Raw genomic sequence first — 19,231 nt, forward strand, 5'->3', positions numbered from 1 at the left:
GCGTCGAGAAGCAGCTTGGATGGAGCCGGGACACCCAAGCTGCTGTCGGCAGTGGCAGGGACCACCTGAGCGGCCATGATCCCCCCTCCCCAGCCAGCCAGCCCACCGACCCCCCACCCGACCTGCTCCCCGCCTGGCTGGCCGGCCGGCACAGGGACTCACCACTCTTCTCCTCCTTGTCCTCCTCGTCCTCCCCGCTTGGTGTTGGGCTGGCTGCAGGCTGGGGCAGCAGGATTGTTCATCAGAGGAGGCGGGGGGGCAAGGTGGCAGACCGCGGCAGCGGTGAGAAGCAACACCCCCGCCGCTGTGTCCGACAGGCGTCTCGCATTTATGTCCACCATAAACGCGAGACGCCTGTTGGACACAGCGGCGGGAACATTGCTTTTCGCCGCTGCTGCGCTCTTGCCTCACCAATGGTAACCCTCACCGCACGTCACTGGTGTGGTTGGATTATAGAGTTGGAAAGTGTCAGCTTAATCCATCAACATGTCTACAGTCCCTTGTGAAAAATTTAATTTATATTACTGAATTGTGTAATTAAAACTTTATTTCAGCATCCTGGTACCTCAAGAAGCTGCTGTTTTCCTGAAGCTTTCATCTTAATAGTGGCCATTCTCTCTGCTAACACAGTAAGCGTGGACTGCAGAGCCAACTGCTCAGCAGCATCTGCCTCTAATGGTTCAGACACCAATTCTTCCGCTAATGAGATTTGCAGTTCACTTATTTCCTCTTGAAGCATGAGAATTTCATCCATCAAAGCCTATTAAAGACAGAAGTTAAACAGGACCAACTTAGTCACTTTATTTTTGGGGAAAAAAATGTCTTAAAATGATTAATACATTTGAACTGTTGTGTTCCAATGAAAACAGGTAGGCCTCGACTTACAATAGTTCATTTAGTGACCGTTCAAATTTACAATGGCACTGAAAAAGGTGACTTATGACCAGTTTTCACACCTATAACCATTACAACATACCCATGGTTATTTGATCAAAATTCAGATGCTCAGCAACTGGTTCCTATTTATGACAGTTGTCGTGTCCCAGGATCAGAGGATCACCTTTTGTGACCTTCTGGCAAGAAAAGTCAATGGGGAAAACTGATTATCTTATCAACCATGCTACTAATTTAACAACGGCAGTGATTCACTTAACAACTGTGGCAAAAAGGTTGTAAAATTGGGGCACAACTAACAAATGTCGCACTTAGCCACATAAAGTTGGGCTCAACAGTGATCATAAGTAGAAGATTACCTGTATTATTAAATTAGTAGCACATGCCATTTGTTCCTGTATATAGTACCACAGAGGAATACAAGATTTAATTGCTTTATTTAAATAGTCACTTAAGCATCTAAATACATCAGAACTACACAGTCATAAAACCAGACCAAAACACTCTATTAGGAATTGATATTTATAACCACAATATGTTCATTTATTTAAAATCAATAAATTAAGATTCAGACTTGTGGCACCTCCACATAAATAAATGACCAGTCCTGAAAATGGCTTTGTCCTCAATTGCTCCTGTATCCTATACTTTAATGTCCTTTCTTTGTAGTACCCAGTCAGAGCTCTCTCTAGTAAGCAAATGGAAGGGGGGGGGGGAAACTCTTCCTTTCATTAAAAAAAAGGGAAAAGACACTCCCTCTTTCCAGGCTCCTTCGAGGAACTGGCAAAGGTAAAGATGGATGGTGATAAATAGAAGGCTGGGGGAGTACACAAAGAGGTTAATGCACATTTTGTTAATGGAAGAGGATTTGCTTTACTTGATGATTCATTCAAACAGACATGTTTGAAGATTCTATGGGCCTTCCCAGCCTATCTGGAATGAGATCAAAAGTTCAATTAATTTCCCTACCTGCCCTTTACTACAGTAAAAGCTAAGATAATGAATGAGCACTTGGCAAATACATAATAACTTTAAAGTAATACTCTTTTCCTTTTAAAATACTTGTTTTCTTTAAAAAAAATACTTTCATCACTTTCTAAAAGAAGGCGAAGAATGAAAACGTGTTTGGCATAACTTTGCCATACAGTTGGAACTGAAGACCAGGAACCTGAAACTGAACAAAAAACAACTTTGTAATGTCCTTATTTATTTATTTATTTATTTTACCTGGTGGCCAGCCATCTGGCTTTCTGGACTCTTATTACTGTCTAGAGTGTCATTTAATTTCACTTCAACGGCTTCCATTTTTGTTGATATAGACTGAAGAGAATCTTGATATTTCTGCTGACGTTCAAGGGCTTCATAAAGTGTGCGCTGTTTTTCACTAATCTAAAATGAAAATTTATTTGTAAATAGAGATTAAAACTTTTATATTAAATAATGAGAAAATGCACTGAACTAACAATATTTTAATGAAAGTTAATTTGAACAAATGTCATTAAAAAGAAAAAGGAAGCATACAGATATATTAAATTTGTATAGGGTTTTTTAAAAAAACAATCACACGTTTAGTGATTTTACCGTAGGCTTTTAAAAGACATACTACTGCAGAGGTTTTTTTTTCATAAACATTATTGCATGAAATTTATGTTGCCAAATTGTTACAAAACAGCTACCCATCTCAAACTATAATTAAATTGCTTTTAGCCTATATAAACAGGAGTTTTTCCTGAACTTTTATTATAACTATAACAGACATTGCTTTGCATTTTTCTTATATAGTTGTAGTAATCTATAAACTAGAATCTAGTTGACAAATTTAATGATACCAATCTAATGTTTTCGTATTTCATATAATTTCTTTTGCCAAAACTCCCCTTTGTACCATATGGATTCATGATTTTGGTAATTTAAAATGGGCATGGAGCTGATTTTATTCCAGGACATCCACATGTTGGCATGAAGTCATTTTTTTGGAATCTGACAAGTACTTACTATTAGTATTTACTAATTTCAAACACTGTTTAACCACATCTGAAATATATTTCCAAAGCAGTTGATAAAAAGGGGGGGAAAACCTTAAATATAATGAACATAAGCTAAAACACTTCAGAAACTCAACAATCTTAGATTAAAAATATAGCCAGGGATACCTGGTGAATCTCTTTAAAAATTCAGTTTGATATAACTTAACTTTTTGCTATAACTTTGTTACTTCAAAGAAAACCCCCTAATGAAGATCTTTGTGTATGAATGGCCAATATGAAAAAAAACAATGGCCAATATGAAAAAAGCAAACACATCTCCCAATATTCTCACATATTAAACTTGATGGACTTTAGGGTTCACAGTAAGATTTAAATTTGAAAAAAAGAAAAGACTGGATTTCAGAGCAATTGCTGCATAGTATAACCACAATACTCATTAATAATACAGGAGCCTCATCTGAAACTACAGCTAAAGAAAGCCATCATGGAGCAGTGGTTAGAATGCAGCATTGTAGGCTAATTATGCCAACTGCCAGCAGTTTGATTCTCACTAGCTCAAGGTTGACTTAGCCTTCTATCCTTCCAAGGTCGGTAAAATGAGGACCCAGATTGTTGGGAACAATATGCCGACTCTGTACACTGCTTAGAGAGGGCTGTAAAGCACTGTGAAGCGGTATATAGGTATAAATGCTACTGCTATTGCTAAAGCTCCATATATGACCCGAAATAGCATTTGTATTGTGGATTGCTCCTCCTGAATATTCCAGCTAATCAGCTGCCAAATTGTTTATTAACTTGTAATTTTTGTTTTTCAAAAGTCAGTATTCCATGTCCAAAAACATTTTGGCAGCCTTATCCTCCTTTACCCCTTTCATATTTTATGGAGGCATGTTAATACTTGGTTTATGGGTAATGCTATTTAGGATACATAAGAAATAGCACCTGTAGAGATGAACAGAGGTGGACCGTCATCTGACGGTTTTAAAATGTTTTGTGACTTCTGGAATTTAAAAAAGAGTTTATTCTAGGCCTTGAAACCTTCTATATGCAAATTTCCTTACAGTTCCAATGCAAGCTAATTTTCAATCTAAATAATAATGTGTCTTTGCAAGTATTTACATTGACAGAAGACAAATTCCCATCCACATTAATGGTAATATTTGCTCCATTCCTTCTTACGTCAAAAGACTTACCACGTTTTTCAGGGTCTCCCAAGAACGTTGCAAATCATCCAGTTTAGTACTGGAAAGGGCTTCTAATCTTGGCTCATAGGATTCCTGAACAATCGGAGTGCTAGGCTGAATTTGGGATGCTTCTGTCTGCAATTGTTCAGCCGATAAGGCTTGATAATAAGCAATGTCCTATGAGCATAAGGTAAAATATTGTATTTTCAAAAGTGCTGAAAGTTCAGCTTATTTTTGAAATTTGAATATATTCTAATTTAGTACTAATATTTTATCGTTCTCATCTATGATGTTTTAACAGCATTATTTTATTTTATTTCTATCATTTTAGCTTGTATTTTTTATGAAAAAAAAACATCACTACCACCTGACACATATTGGAACAACTTTGAAGATGGCTATGACTGATTTAGGCAAACACAGAACTGAAGAATTATAAATGTGTCATTGAAGAATTACAAATTTGCCAATCTTTGATTTAACATGATAAACATATAGCACTGCATCCCAGTGTTCCAGGAAACCTCATCAGCCAGAAAAGAACTAACTTTAAATACTCACATGCTATTTAAAATATACATAAAGTCAATGACAAAGATAACATAAATATTTGATTTTAGATGTTACCTATATATTTATGATACCCACTTTTTTCATTAGTTGCACTGCAAATAAGATTTGTTTCCTAAAAAGTTTCTGATATAGCTTAAAGTATCATTGTCAACTATTTTAACTTTTTTCCCTTTAAGTACTTCATAGTTGTTTTAGATGTAAGGTTTGAATTATCTAGATAAAACAGCCTATCAGATCCAGTTTCTTCACTGATTCTAGGATATTTGCTTCTAAGATTGTGATGGCATTTAATTTTGGATTCATTCTTCCTTCCACAACATAATATTTCTGCGCTCTTGGCTGCATTCAAAGTATGATAGAATAAGGTGTTTCTTTCATCAAATGCTTCACCCATTTTTCTCCTAATGTAACTTGCATGGTTATGATTCTAGAGTTCACTTTTTGTTTCATCATTCAAAAGCACATTATTCCAAAACATTTCAGGTTTATCAAGGTTTTATTTTGCATACTTGAAATGATGCCTTTTATTATGACATTTGCTTCTGACATTTGTTCCTATGAAGGTCATTGTTGTGAGACACTCTGTGCTGCAGTGGACAGTATCCATTGAATTTTTCAGCATGTCCTTTGCAATGAAAGCTTCGTTTTGGACATCTAGATTTTTCTAGCCTTCAAGCAAATAACCTACCGTATTTTTCGGAGTATAAGATGCACCGGAGTATAAGATGCACCGGAGTACAAGATTTTGAAGAGGCAAATTTTTTAAATTTTTTTTGAACTCTGCAGATGTCTAAAAACGCCCCCCCCCTTTTTTTTTTCCAAAAAATGGGCATGAATAGCCTTTAGGAACTTGTAGAGTGCTCTTGGGGGCTGAGGAGGCCAAAATTGAGCATAAAACAGCCCATTTTTTTTCTCATTTTTACCCTCCCCAGCCCCAGGAGCATTCTGAAAGCTTCCTAAAGGCTCTGCACAGACATTTTGGTGATGGGGTGGGGTTTCAGGAGGCAAAAAATGCTGTATTGAGTGTATAAGATGCACCCAGATTTTCACCCTCCTTTTTGAGGGAAAAGGGTGTGTCTTATACTCCAAAAATATGGTAATTAAAAAACGAAGGCTGAAAAAAAGGCTGTATATTTCAGCTAGCTAATGTTCTGAAACATGGCTGTGAAGTACTTAAAGGAAAGGTAAAATTTTGGATTGTCCTTCACAGTCCCACAAGTTGAATATTACTGAAAATCTGTAGGAAGATCTCAAGTATGCAGTATATGTAAGGAGACATCAGAATCTACAACTCACTGTTTTATTCCATTTTATATTTCTTTTCATCATAAAAAGAATGATACAAAATGATTACGAAATACTTTTGATGGATAGAAGGCCTTGCACCATATGTGTAGACATATGCAGATACATTTTAAACGAACTTTTCTATTGAAAGTGATGCAACGAAAACAGCTGAAATCATATGAAAAAATTGAATTATCCCCGCATAAACAAAACAATGGAAAATAATATATCTATTTCTGCAACGATCTAGTGATGGAATCAAGACAAAGAGATAACGAAATATGTCTAAATGTTAGCACAACGTTGTGTTTTCTCAAGATCTTTTATCATTTTGATATGCTAAACTAATTTTGAAAGTGAGAATGAATGGTGATTTATTAATGATAAAATAAAGGTTCTACATTTGCCCAGCATGAATGATCTACACTCAGCATTACTGAACAAATGAGATATTATACACTGTATGAGGACCATAGATGTTTGCAGATAGCACAGATGAATGAATGCTGAGGGAGATACCTGATTAACAGAAGCATCAGCATTAGCCACAGGTGAAGGAGAGCGACAAGCAGGAGGAGAAGAGATCTCACTGTTGCTTCCCTCTTCCCCAGATTCCTCAGTAACTGGTGACAGAAGTGTGTGACAGCGACCAGCAGTCATCTGCCATGGGAAATGCATCCCAAAGGACAGGAAGATCATTCAGATACAAGAAAGACTTTGTATTTCATGTCTTCAAAAATGTGGAGTTTCATCAGAACATAGTTTATAAGAGACTATGGTCCCTTCTCAAACCTGTATACAGACTAACTATAAAGAAGGAGATGAATTCTACTCTTCATGCTACTTAATCCTTGAACCTAGGAAGGTTTTGACAGGCAAAACATTCTCCACCTCTGTATCATTAGCTGTGCCTGTCAAAATCTCTTTTATACAATCACATTTTTCATTATGATCACTATGTATTCCCCAAAAGTATGTTAGTAAAGCTGATGAATGATGAATTTCTAAGTAATTTACGTGACAGTTCTATCTAAAAATTAGTACAGCCACAATAGCGAAAAAACACAGATATTAATTCTACCAAGAAAGAAACTAAGTGGGAAAAATTACAGAGAAAAAACAACTAGAACATTTAGCCAAAAGCAATGCAGATTTCCTCCAGTTGAACCTGCAACACTGGGGCTTAAGCTCCTTTTTGTATCCTTGGAAATTCAGCAACATAGGATTACTATAAAAAGAAGCTGATCAACATGTAAAAATAGGTAGTTTTTATATATGATAAATACATAAATAAAATATAATAAATATAAAAATATAAAACAACTGAAAACAATCATTTAGCTCCATTCAACTAATTCAGATGGAGTTTCAGTCATCTAACATCGTTTTATTTTCCCCTCCCTGCCCATATTCTACCAAACTTCCCTAGCATCCATTTAAGGCATCTTATATGAGGGTTAATACAGGAACCAAACAAAAATGGAGAAATAGAAACAGTTAAGTCCTCTTTTATTGGAGTTATTATTGAGATTTCCAAAAGTATCATATATGAATTACTCCTCCAGTAATTCCCAGACAAAAACAGATGAGTTGAATATTAAACTATTATCATATCATTAGACATCAACGAAAAGATGTAGCTAGGAGAATTGCCACCTATTGCCAGGCAGTGATAAAGATCCCATCAAATACTTTAAATTTTGTTCGGTAATTTATATTTTAAAATTTAATTTTCTGATCTATGATCATAATGAAATGTTCTGATTTTAAATATGGTCTTCTGTTTACTGTTAATAGTTAACACTGAAACATTTTATTTATCTATAAAATATTTGTAGTACAGTATAAACCTCTGTAACATTTACCACTGCTGCAGATGTTTAAGTAATTTATATGTAATGAAACATTTTAGTTTAAATTCTTCTTCAGTTCTGCATTTAGACATGCAATCTGCATTTGATGTACAAGCTATAAAAATTTTAAATGAGTTATTACACATATAAGCCTGAAACTAACTTATTGTTATTTAGCGTGAACGATTTACTGCTTTTTAGTGCTCATATATAGTACACATATTTTAAAAGGTTGACTTACACCCCCTCCCATCAGATAGCCGACAAAGATAATTGACTGATTTGTCTTCACTTTTCCCTTCACCTTATTGTTTTGCATATACTGAGTTTATTATCTTTTACTCCACAATATTCAGGCATCTCCTAAAAGCAAGTAAACGATCTAAATGATTGCAATCCTGTTCACAATAGAGTGAGAAGTGGTACTGCAAACAACGATCCCGACAGATAAATGTGAATTACATGGTCATTGCTTACCATCATTACAGACGGGTGAGCACTAAGTGCAGGAAGCATGTCTTCTGAATCCAACTCCTCCATTCTCTCTGACAGCCCCTCCACCTCCGTCACTGTCAGCAACATAGTGGCATGCTTGGCTTTCATGGTTAGCATCTTGCACTTTGAATTGAGAGATGCAATTTGCTCTTGGTAACCTTTGATCTTCTCCGCCAGCTCCTGAGAAAAACCACAGGATCAGTAAAGGCCATAAGGAATTCAAGCTAGCAGCAATTCTGCTTCCGTTAGAAAAACCTGGCTCGATTCTTTAAGATCAGCCAATGAAATCACAGCTCTGTGTTTCAGACGCTCCACATTAGCCACAGCAATAGCTGAACTACAGGATGTTGATTGTGGAAAAAAGAACAAGTCAGGCTGCATCACATGCACACTTAACCCTTTCACAGAGACAGCTATGCAAATGAGCTGCTCACTTATCACAGGCAAGGAGATTAAGCTGATGACAAAGACAAAGCATTTCCACACAGGATTCTGCTCAAAACAGGGGAGGGACAGGAGGAATAATTTATGCTGTCGCCTTCCTGCAAGGCACCAAAACCAGCTCAATGTCTGCATACTACATACCAGGGAAATGAGGTCATGCAATAACTAGAAGTGTTTTTTTAAACTGCTGTTTCTCTTTATGAATATACAATAGTCAACAGAGCAGGCAATAAAATGCAAGGCTAACAAACACTGTCACTTTCTTCTTGCTGTTCTAATATGCTGGCTGTACAAATATAGCAAAAATAAATGTAGTTAGAAGAAAAGATCTTTTTTGTAATTGCTTAAGTGCAGCAGTATCTGGTATTACCTCCAGGTTTCATTTAGAATTTTTAAAAAAACCAAATAAGCTTATTTAAAACTAAAATCCAAATAGCCTCTCTTTCTGCAGCAAATACACATTTAGGATTAGATCTGCTCAATGTTGACTCAACCTGGCTAGCACAGTAAATAAGGATTGCAAAACAAAGCTACTAGGATATAGAAGTGGCTGTTTAACTCTTTAATTCAAGTATTTTGGGTTAGGCTTCTAATAAGTAGATAGAATGAGATGGAATACAGTATTAGCTTCAGAATGCTGTATAGAAAGTGAAAGCAAAAATTGCTACTGACTCTTATCAAAGACTACAAAAGCATACACACACACACACATACCTAATGACCTAGACATTTTAATTCCTTTATATGTGCCTTTGTCAGCTTTGCTCCCAACTGGTATATAATAAGCTCCTTTATGTTGCATTTATAGTTCCTAAAACAATTGCCCAAAAGATGGACTAGATAGAGAATAAAATGCCATAGACAATTGCATTTCAGTCAACTGCAACAGATTTTATGGGAAACACTTCTGTGAGGCAAGGTTGGAAACAAAGCACCTGAGACTATATAGGCATCAATTACTATTTCTGCCTCAAAATGAATGGATCTCAACCCTTTATGATACATAAGTAGGAGAAAGAAATGCAATGTTAGAATCTTGGCTTTCCCCCCTCTCCCCCCCTCTTTCTTTCTCTCTCTCTCTCTCTTTCCATCTTTCGCCTTGAGTCCTACAGACTGTCTTCCTTCATATTGACAGATTTTTCTAATATCTGTGTAAAATAATTTTATCATTCTACAAATCTTTGCTTCTGAACCTTTCAGATCCACCATCAATTTGGGTGATAATTTCCAAATTTATATAAAAAGGTAGTCCTTGACTTACAACTACAGCTGAGCCCAAAATTTCTGTTGGTTGGTAAGACATTTGTAAAGTTTTGCTCCATTTTATGACTTCACTTGCTACAGTTGTTAGGTGAATTACTGCAGTTGTTAAGTTCGTAACACAGTTATTAAGTGAATCAGGTCCCCCATTTACTTTGTTAGTCACAAAAAGTGATCACATGACCCCCGTACATTGCAGCTGTCATAAATATGAGTCAGTTGCCAAGCATCTAAATTTTGATCATATAACCATGAAGATGCTACAACAGTGGTAAGTGTGAAAGATGGTCATTAAGTCACTTTTTTCAGTGTCATCGTAACTTTGAACAGTCACTAAATGAATTGCTATAAATCAACCTGGCATATGGAGTATAGAGAATACTTCAGCAAAAGTATTCTAATAGACTGAATACCCTTTGCACTGTTTAGCCCAAATAGTTTCAACTTAATTTTGGAAAAGTAAAAAAGGATCATGATTAAAGATGATACAAGTCAACAGAGGAAAATGTGGTAAAGGCAGCTCACCGGTAGATAATTTTCCACCGAATTACCAAAATATATTTCATAAATTACTCATCCACAAATTTATCATGATATTTTTTGACATGATGTTTTGGGATAAAGTTGGAAGTTTAATGTTTTCATGAGTACAAGGATTTTGTATGATGATTGCTGTATATTAATCCTGTGAATTTTTAATTATTTTGGAATAGTTTGGAATATTATGTACCATATTTTTCAGACAAGAAGACGCATGAGAGTATAAGACGCACCATGATTTTGAAGGTAAATTTTTTAAAAAAGTTTTTGCACTTGGCAGCCTCCCAAATCCTCTGCATGCCTCATTTATCGCAAAAGAAAAAAGAAAAAGGGGGGCATGCAGAGACTTTGAGAAGCTTGTTGAGTGCTCCCGGGGGCTGGGGGGGGGCAAAACAGCCCTCCCCAGCCCTCAGAAGCACTTTGCAAGGCTCCCAAACCCTCTGCACATCCATTTTTGCAAAGTGGGTGGGGTTTCGGTAGCCAAAAATGCTGTATTCAGTGTATAAGACACACCCAGATTTTCACTCTCTTTTTTGAGGGAAAAGGGTGCGTCTTATACTTCGAAAAATACGGTATTTGGGGAAACAATTGAGAACCATGGCCTCAATAACCTAAGTATAGCATAAGCAAGTATAAGTATAGATATAAGTATAATCTTATTTTCCTGGATTATCCTAATGCACTCTTTCATGTACAGAGCTCAAGTTGCCTTGAGTACAAAGAAGACTTGTAAGTATGTAAGTGAAAGAAATTCTTTACATATATAACTGGTTGCTTGATGTAAAAGCAACTATTGACACAGCAACATTTATACAGGTAACTTGTACATTTCAATCAATCTTTTTTCTTTAGCTTCTGACTATATAAAGAAGTTTTTCACAAATAATGTATCCAAATAAAGAAAGCTCAATGGAGAAATTGAGGAAGGGTATTGAGACTGATTATATAGCAATTTTGAGAGTGATCGCTTCAGCCTCCATAGAAATATTCACAATGTACCAAATTTTCAAGATGAAAATACATTTGTTAATTCTTACTGTACAACTTAATAACTGTGGTTTTTTTTTCCAGAATAACATGCTTTCTGTTATGGTAGTAATTTCTCATATTTTGCTCTTCAAAAAAAAGCTGTAGGCTGTTTTGTTTTTAAATATTTCCAGTTAGAACAAAGTGATCTCATATTTTTTGTTGCATAGCAGGTTTTTACACTTCTTATTTTACCTAAAATAATTCAGTGAAGTAAATAGAGAAACTCAACCACCCATCCTGAATAAAAATGTAAGAGACTGGTGTATGTATGTATGTATGTATGTATGTATATATGTGTGTATATATGTATGTATATATGTGTGTGTGTGTGTTTGTGTGTGTGTATACATTATATATATATATATGTTATATTTATGCTGATAAATAAATAAAGGGAGACTAGTATAGATCTATTTCAAGCTATTTAGCTCTCATCAGCTAGCCATACCCTATGTTGGGAATCGATTATATATATATATAATATCAAATTAATTATTAATAATTATTTCACTGGAATTTGATACTTTAAGCAAACTTTCATTCCAAATAGTAGTTGTAAACCCGCTGCTTCTCATATGAAAAATAATGCGATATAAATGTGCATAATTATAGGACTCATTTAAAATGATAATGAACTCTGAGGTATGTAGTTCAGCTCAGTCTGAATATATGTTTTCTTCCTCCTTTGAGAGTTTTCATTGCTTAATCCCTTTTAATTTTTAATACATGAAAAAAATAGTTTTAAAACAATGCATTAGCTTGTAAGAGCAGTAGGAAAAAATCTTAAAACAATTCAAACCCAAATGTTCATATTTTAGGGGTATTACTTTGCTTTGGCCACCACTCTGATGGTGTTCTCACTGCATTTAATACAGCGGCCCCCAACCTTTTGGGCACCAGGGACCAGAGAGGGGGTTTTCTGCGGAGGAGAGGGAGAATGCTGCCTGCATCCCATGGATGGGGCTTCGCTTGTTTGCCTGGTCCAGTTTCTGACATGCCACGGTCTGGTGCCAGTCCACGGACCAGGGGTTGCCCTCAAAACCATAGCCCACCAACGCTGCCTTCTTCTCCAATGCTGCCTTTCTACCAACGCTGCCTTTTCTACCAACATTGGTTCCCTGCCACTCTGGACTTTGACCATCTGACTTCCCTCACCCATATATTTAGGGCCTGTGATCCTGTTTTTCTTAGCCCTGACTGTTACCATCACTATTATTTCCTACGGCCCGTGGACTGCCAATATTGCCATCGTCATTACTTTCCACTACGCCCCTTGGACTGCTACCTGTCCCTGGCATTCCAGGGACACCAGGGACATTATTCAATCTGCTCCCTACTTTTGCAACCGTCATCTATTCCACCGGATTGGACTTTTTTGTGCATCTACTTTTTTTGTACACCCGCCTACGAACTTCGCACGGTTGCGTAATTTTTAACTGGCACGGTGAGTGTATGGGACTGTATGTGATTGAGTGAATGATCCCACTTTTTATTACCTATTACTGTTGTATTTTTTGTGTTTTAATTACTACGTGGGGACTGCTTGGGGTGAACGAATGAGTGTGCCTGATTCGGAGGACCTCTCGAGGAACCCGGGGGTCATTAGGGTGGTTGGGGGAATTACGGACACGGGAGTGGGCCGGAGCATTACGGTCGTAACGGGGAGGGGCAGATATGGCGGGGACTTTAGGGCTGGCCATTACCGGGGAAGGAGGGTTCGCTACGTTACAGAGATCCCTCTTTCCGGCCCTATGAGTCCCACTCCAAGGCCAGATGGTGCGAGTAATCAGGACCCTGGTCTCAGGCTGTTGTCGCTAAATGCCAGGTCTGTAGTTCATAAGGCTCCTCTCATCCGGGACTTAATTTTAGACGAGAGGGCAGACCTGGCATGTATTACTGAAACCTGGCTGGGCCCGGAGGGAGGAGTCCCCCTCGTAGAGATGTGCCCAGAGGGATTTCAGGTGCTCCATCAGCCGAGAGCTCAGGGAAGGGGTGGGGGTATGGCTATTGTTATCTGAGAGTCTCTAGTACCTCGTAGGATCCCTGCTCCGGAGCTTGTCGGGTGTGAGTCCCTGCTGGTGAAGTTGGACCTCAAGGGCCAAGTGGGCCTGCTGTTAACGTATCTGCCTCCCAACAGCGTTGCAGCAGCCCTCCCCTCGCTCCTCGAGTCAGTAGCCGAGCTGGCAATTGAGTTCCCCAGGCCTATGGTTCTGGGGGATTTCAATTTGCCTTCGCTCGGTGAACACTCTGATGGAGCGCAGGAGTTCATGGCTTCCATGACAGCCATGGGCTTGACCCAAGTAATTCGGGGCCCAACCCACTCGGCGGGTCACATGCTCGACCTCGTATTTCTTTCAGAGCAGTGGACTTGTGATCTTGGTCTGAGGGGTAGTGAGATTGTACCCCTGTCGTGGTCAGACCACTACCTACTGAGGCTTGACTTTCGGAGACCACACCCCCACTGTAGGGAGGAGGAACCGACCAGATGGTTCCGCCCCAGGCGACTTATGGACCCTCTGAGGTTCCAGATGGAGCTTGGGGTTATTCCTGATACCCTCGCCCGCAGTCCGGCAGAGACTCTGGTTGCTGCTTGGAACTCGGCAGCGACGGAGTCTCTTAACCGGATTGCGCCTCTACGGCCGCTCCGAGGCAGTGGATCCAGGAGGGCTCCTTGGTTTACTGAGGAACTCCGGGAGAGGAAACGCCGGAAGAGACGCCTAGAGCACCAATGGAGATCCAATAAATCCGAATCGAACCGAGCACTTTTAACATCTTGCATCAGAGAATACATCCGGGCAATCAGGACGTCTAAAAGAACTTACATTGCCACTCTGATTGCTTCCGCCGAGTCTCGCCCAGCCGCCCTGTTCAGGATAACCCGTTCCCTCCTAAATAGGAGGGATACGGAGGATCCTTTGCAGGGCTGGGCTGAGGATTACGTCCAGTTTCTCGCGGACAAAGTTGCTCGGTTTCGGTCGGACTTGGACTCCAACTCTGCAGAACCAGCCGAGGCACTAAGGGATAATCTGGTAGGCCATCGCTGGGTTGAGTTTCAGGCTGTTGCCCCTGAGGATGTGGACAAGGCCATGAGAGCTGTAAGTGCCTCCACATGTGTACTGGACCCGTGCCCCTCCTGGCTGGTTGTTAACAGCAGGGAGGTGACACGGGGCTGGATCCAGGCGGTTGTTACCGCCTCCCTCCGGGAGGGGGTCTTTCCCCCCGCTCTTAAGGTGGCGGTGGTGAGACCCCTCCTGAAGAAACCATCTTTGGATCCAGCCGTACTAAACAACTATCGTCCAGTCTCCAACCTCCCCTTTGTGGGGAAGGTTGTTGAGAAGGTGGTGGCCTTTCAGTTCCAACGGTCCTTGGAGGAAGCTAACTATCTTGATCCATTCCAGTCTGGCTTCAGGCCTGGCTACAGCACAGAAACTGCTTTGGTTGCATTGACCGATGATCTCTGGAGAGCCAGGGATGGAGGCCATGCCTCCATCCTGGTACTCCTTGACCTCTCAGCGGCTTTCGATACCATCGACCATGGTATCCTTCTGCGATGACTGCGGGAGGTGGGGGTGGGAGGCACTGTTTTGCAGTGGTTCTCCTCTTACCTCTCGGACAGGTCGCAGTTGGTGTTAGTCGGAGGGCAGAGATCAACCCCTAGGCCCCTAACATATGGGGTGCCGCAGGGTTCGGTCCTGTCCCCCCTACTTTTCAATATCTACATGAAACCGCTGGGCGAGATCATTCGGCGGCACGGGATAAAATACCACCAGTATGCGGACGATACACAGTTGTATCTGTCCGCCCCGTGCCAACTCAATGAAGCGGTGGACGTGATGAGCCAGGGCCTTGAGGCTGTTAGAGACTGGATGAGGGTTAACAAGCTTGTTCTCAATCCAGATAAGACCGAGTGGCTGCTGTGCTTCCCTCCTATTAATTGGCCAAGTGTTCCATCTCTCAGGCTGGGGGGTCAAATACTACGCCCCTCAGACAGGGTCCGCAACTTGGGAGTCCTCCTGGACCCACAGCTGACTTTTGAACACCATTTGTCAGCTGTGACCAGGGGGGCATTTACCCAGGTTCGCCTGATACACCAGTTGCGCCCCTACCTGAACCGGGAGGCTCTCACAACAGTCACTCGGGCCCTTGTGACCTCTAGGCTGGAGTACTGCAATGTGCTCTACATGGGGCTGCCCTTGAAGAGTATCCGGCGACTTCAGCTAGTTCAGAATGCGGCCGCGCGAGCGATCGTGGGTGCACCTCGTTTCACCCACATAACACCTATCCTCCGCAAGCTGCACTAGCTACCTGTCGATCTCCGGGTACGCTTCAAGGTGCTACTTGTCACCTACAAAGCCCTTCATGGTAGTGGATCTGGGTACTTGAGAGACCGCCTACTGCCAATTACCTCCTCTCGACCAATCAGATCGCATAGATTAGGCCTCCTCCGAGTTCCATCGGCCGGTCAGTGTCGACTGGCAACCACGCGGAGGAGAGCCTTCTCGGTGGCAGCTCCGACCCTATGGAACGATCTCCCCGTGGAGATTCGTACCCTCACCACCCTCCAGACCTTTTGCATAGCCCTCAAAACCTGGCTGTCCCGACAGGCCTGGGACTAAAGACTTCAACCCACCCGAATTGTATGAATGTTGTGTTTTTAACGATGTACTGTCTTATGTGTTTAATTTGTATGTCCTCCCTTCCTTTTGAACTGTAAGCCGCCCTGAGTCCCCCCAGGGAAAAGGGCGGCATATAAATAAAACTACCTACCTACCTACCTACCTTGTGGACCCCTAACTTAATAACCTATTTAAGTAAATGTATAGTGTTAATGCATTACTTGTTCTTATTACTGTCAGAGTATTGGAAGGTACGCCATACAACCTGCTCACAGGATGTTTTTCAATTCCCAGGAAGCAAAGGGATATTTTGGAGGATGTGACTGTACTGATCTGGATGATTGTTGCTTGGTACAAAAAAAATATAGTAGGCTGTTCTGTCCCCCCTTCTCCGCTCGTTAACAGACGGCAGGCAGACAAACTTAAAAGGACTCTCTTTATCAGTTCCCAGCTCAAACTGGCTGCGAGCCCAAAAATAACATAAATAAAGTCTCAGACTAGATAACAGAATACAAAACAAAACTCTTACAAGCAATGCACTTCTCCCAAAGTCTCTACGAATCAGGGTTACAGAAGTCAAATCAATTTTCCAAGTGTACATCAAAGAAACCATGATCAAGGATCAAGGAACGTTGACTCCTGCAACTAGGGCGTGGCACTATCCGTCTTTTTATCCCCAAAACCCCACTAACGAGCCCCATCTGCATCATTAATCTTGCATTCCGAAAAGACTCACAGAAGACTGCTGCTGAGTCACAACAGTAGGCCATGTGCACATGCACGAGCATGGTCACCTCATGGCTGCTGCTGTGTTGCAATATTTTTGGGAGAGGGCTTATTTTAGCACATGCACTCAAAAGCCTGATGGGCTTATTATCTGGGGAGGTCTTATTTACAGGGAAACAGGGTAACAGTGGTATAGGGAGAGACAACTGACAACATTAAAATATAGACGATGGTACACCAAAAATGGAGACCAATAAATCCATTATGCACATTACACAATTACACACGTTTCACAAAGTTGTTTCTCTAAGAGCATATCTAATATCCCCAAAGACAATTAAACGTGAGTAGGATATAACTCTTGGGTTCTAAAATAAGGAGTCTTTGATCACCAAAAATGGTCTCAGATGAGGCTATAGCAGCTATATTAAGAGCTGTTACCAATTTCAACTACTTATTGTGGAAAAAAGACAAAATGATGAGATAGGAAAACAAAGCAAAATAATTTTTAGCATTAAAAAAAAAAGTAATCCTTGGATCTCAGTTGTAATACCTCATGGCATGAAATCTGGGCTTCCAATTCTTGGATATTACTTGTTGATATGGGCTTCTCTTGAATCTCATGGTGGGATTTTTCTATCATTTGCTGCAGATGTTTCATCTCTTGTTCATATTGTTCATACTGTACTGCTGCCTCCTAGAGAGAAAGAATAGATAATTGAGCCTTTAAAATAAGATAACTACTTCATTAACTTAGCTTCATCATTACAATCATCACCAAAAACGAGGAGGGGGAAGTTGCAATCTTCTAATAGGATTAGCTATGGTGGCACAGTGGTTAGAATGCAGTACTGCAGGCTACTTCTGCTGACTGCCAGATGCTTGCAGTTTGATAGTTCGAGCCCCAGCAGCTCAAGGTTGACTCAGCCTTTCATCCTTCTGAGGTCAGTGAAATAAGGACCCAGATTACTGGGAGCAATATGTTGACTCTGTAAATCACTTAGAAAGGGCTGTAAAGCACTGTGAGGCAGTATATAAGTCTAAATGATATTGCTATTTATTTCTAAGTAGATATGTATTACACCACAGATAGTCCCCAACATTTGAGTCCAAAATTCCCCATGCTAAGCAAAACAGTTAAATGAGTTTGTCCCATTTTATGACCTCTCCTGCCACAGTTGTTAAGTGAATCACTGCAGTTGTTAATTTAGTAACATGGTTGTTAAGTGAATCTGGCTTCCCCACTGACTTTGCTTGTCAGAACGTTGCACATGATCACATGACCCCAGGACACTGCAACCATCATAAATATGCCAGTTGCCAAGTGTTTGAATTTTGAACACATGATCACAGGGACGCTCCAACGGTCATGTGTAAACAGTCGTAACTCACTTTTTTCAGTGATGGTATAACTTTGAATGGTCACTAAACAAATGATTGTAAGTCAAGGATTACCTATATACCGTATTGAATAAATGTGACCAAAAGTAGACTCCTTGCAAGATTTTCTCACTTTAGTTTCGTCTCAAATCACTGTACATTTTTCCCTCTGTTTATGGTTCTTAGTTTAGCTCCTTTCAACGTTCACATAATGATAAAACATGTTAATGAAAAATCTATGTCTGGTTCATCCATTATCATCATTCACAGGAGTCTAACAACGTACATTTTCCTGCTTTCAAACACACTCATAACAACTTGGATGGCACCAATTCATACTTTTCACATATGTTTTAGCTCTTTCGTTCATCATTAAACCTACAACTTTCCTTCTGTAAATTCTTCCAATGGAAAGTGTACCACACTCATGTATTAGTTTGAGTCTTATTTTAACATATACTTGCCTGCATTATATTGCACTGCTGGATAGCTGTGTGCTGTAGATGACTGGCATCCTCCTGCAGCCTAAGAGCTGCATGACATATCGGTAGAGTAGTGAGAACTTCTTCAGGGATCCGTAAAGCACTCTGACAAACTTGGACTGCATGAACCTTTGGCTTCAATGATTCCATTTCCAAAAGCAAATGCTAGAAACATTGAGCATACATAAGCAACGCTACTATGTGTGTTTTGCAAAAATGATTTAAAAGTTAATTTAATTATTAATTCTAGACCTGAAATGCTCAAAATGAGTTTTATGTTTTAAAACAATAATGAATGGGATAATAGTCCTAAGAAACAATCCCAAAGATTCAAAGCAGATGGAAGTTAGGCTTTAATAAATGTATCTGTTTGGTTAGTGGTTTCAGTTTAACATGAGACTAAAAGTTGAAGTACAAGTAGTCCTCATTTAGTGACTGCTTCATAAAGTAACAGGACAGTAATAAAACAATAACTAATAC

At 39.8% G+C, this 19,231-nt stretch overlaps 1 protein-coding gene across 1 annotated transcript in view; it reads right to left on the reverse strand.

Moving 5' to 3' along the window:
- Positions 1-19,231, reverse strand: part of SYNE1 (spectrin repeat containing nuclear envelope protein 1) — a 300,005-nt gene that overhangs the window by 119,611 nt on the left and 161,163 nt on the right. Inside the window, 7 exon segments of the mRNA XM_032216017.1 lie at positions 566-762; positions 2,118-2,283; positions 4,076-4,243; positions 6,446-6,586; positions 8,257-8,454; positions 17,443-17,586; positions 18,734-18,916. Coding sequence (XP_032071908.1) covers positions 566-762; positions 2,118-2,283; positions 4,076-4,243; positions 6,446-6,586; positions 8,257-8,454; positions 17,443-17,586; positions 18,734-18,916 — 1,197 coding nt within the window.

This window comes from Thamnophis elegans, chromosome 4 (genome assembly GCF_009769535.1).
Source record: "Thamnophis elegans isolate rThaEle1 chromosome 4, rThaEle1.pri, whole genome shotgun sequence".
In the NCBI taxonomy this organism is placed as follows: domain Eukaryota; kingdom Metazoa; phylum Chordata; class Lepidosauria; order Squamata; family Colubridae; genus Thamnophis; species Thamnophis elegans.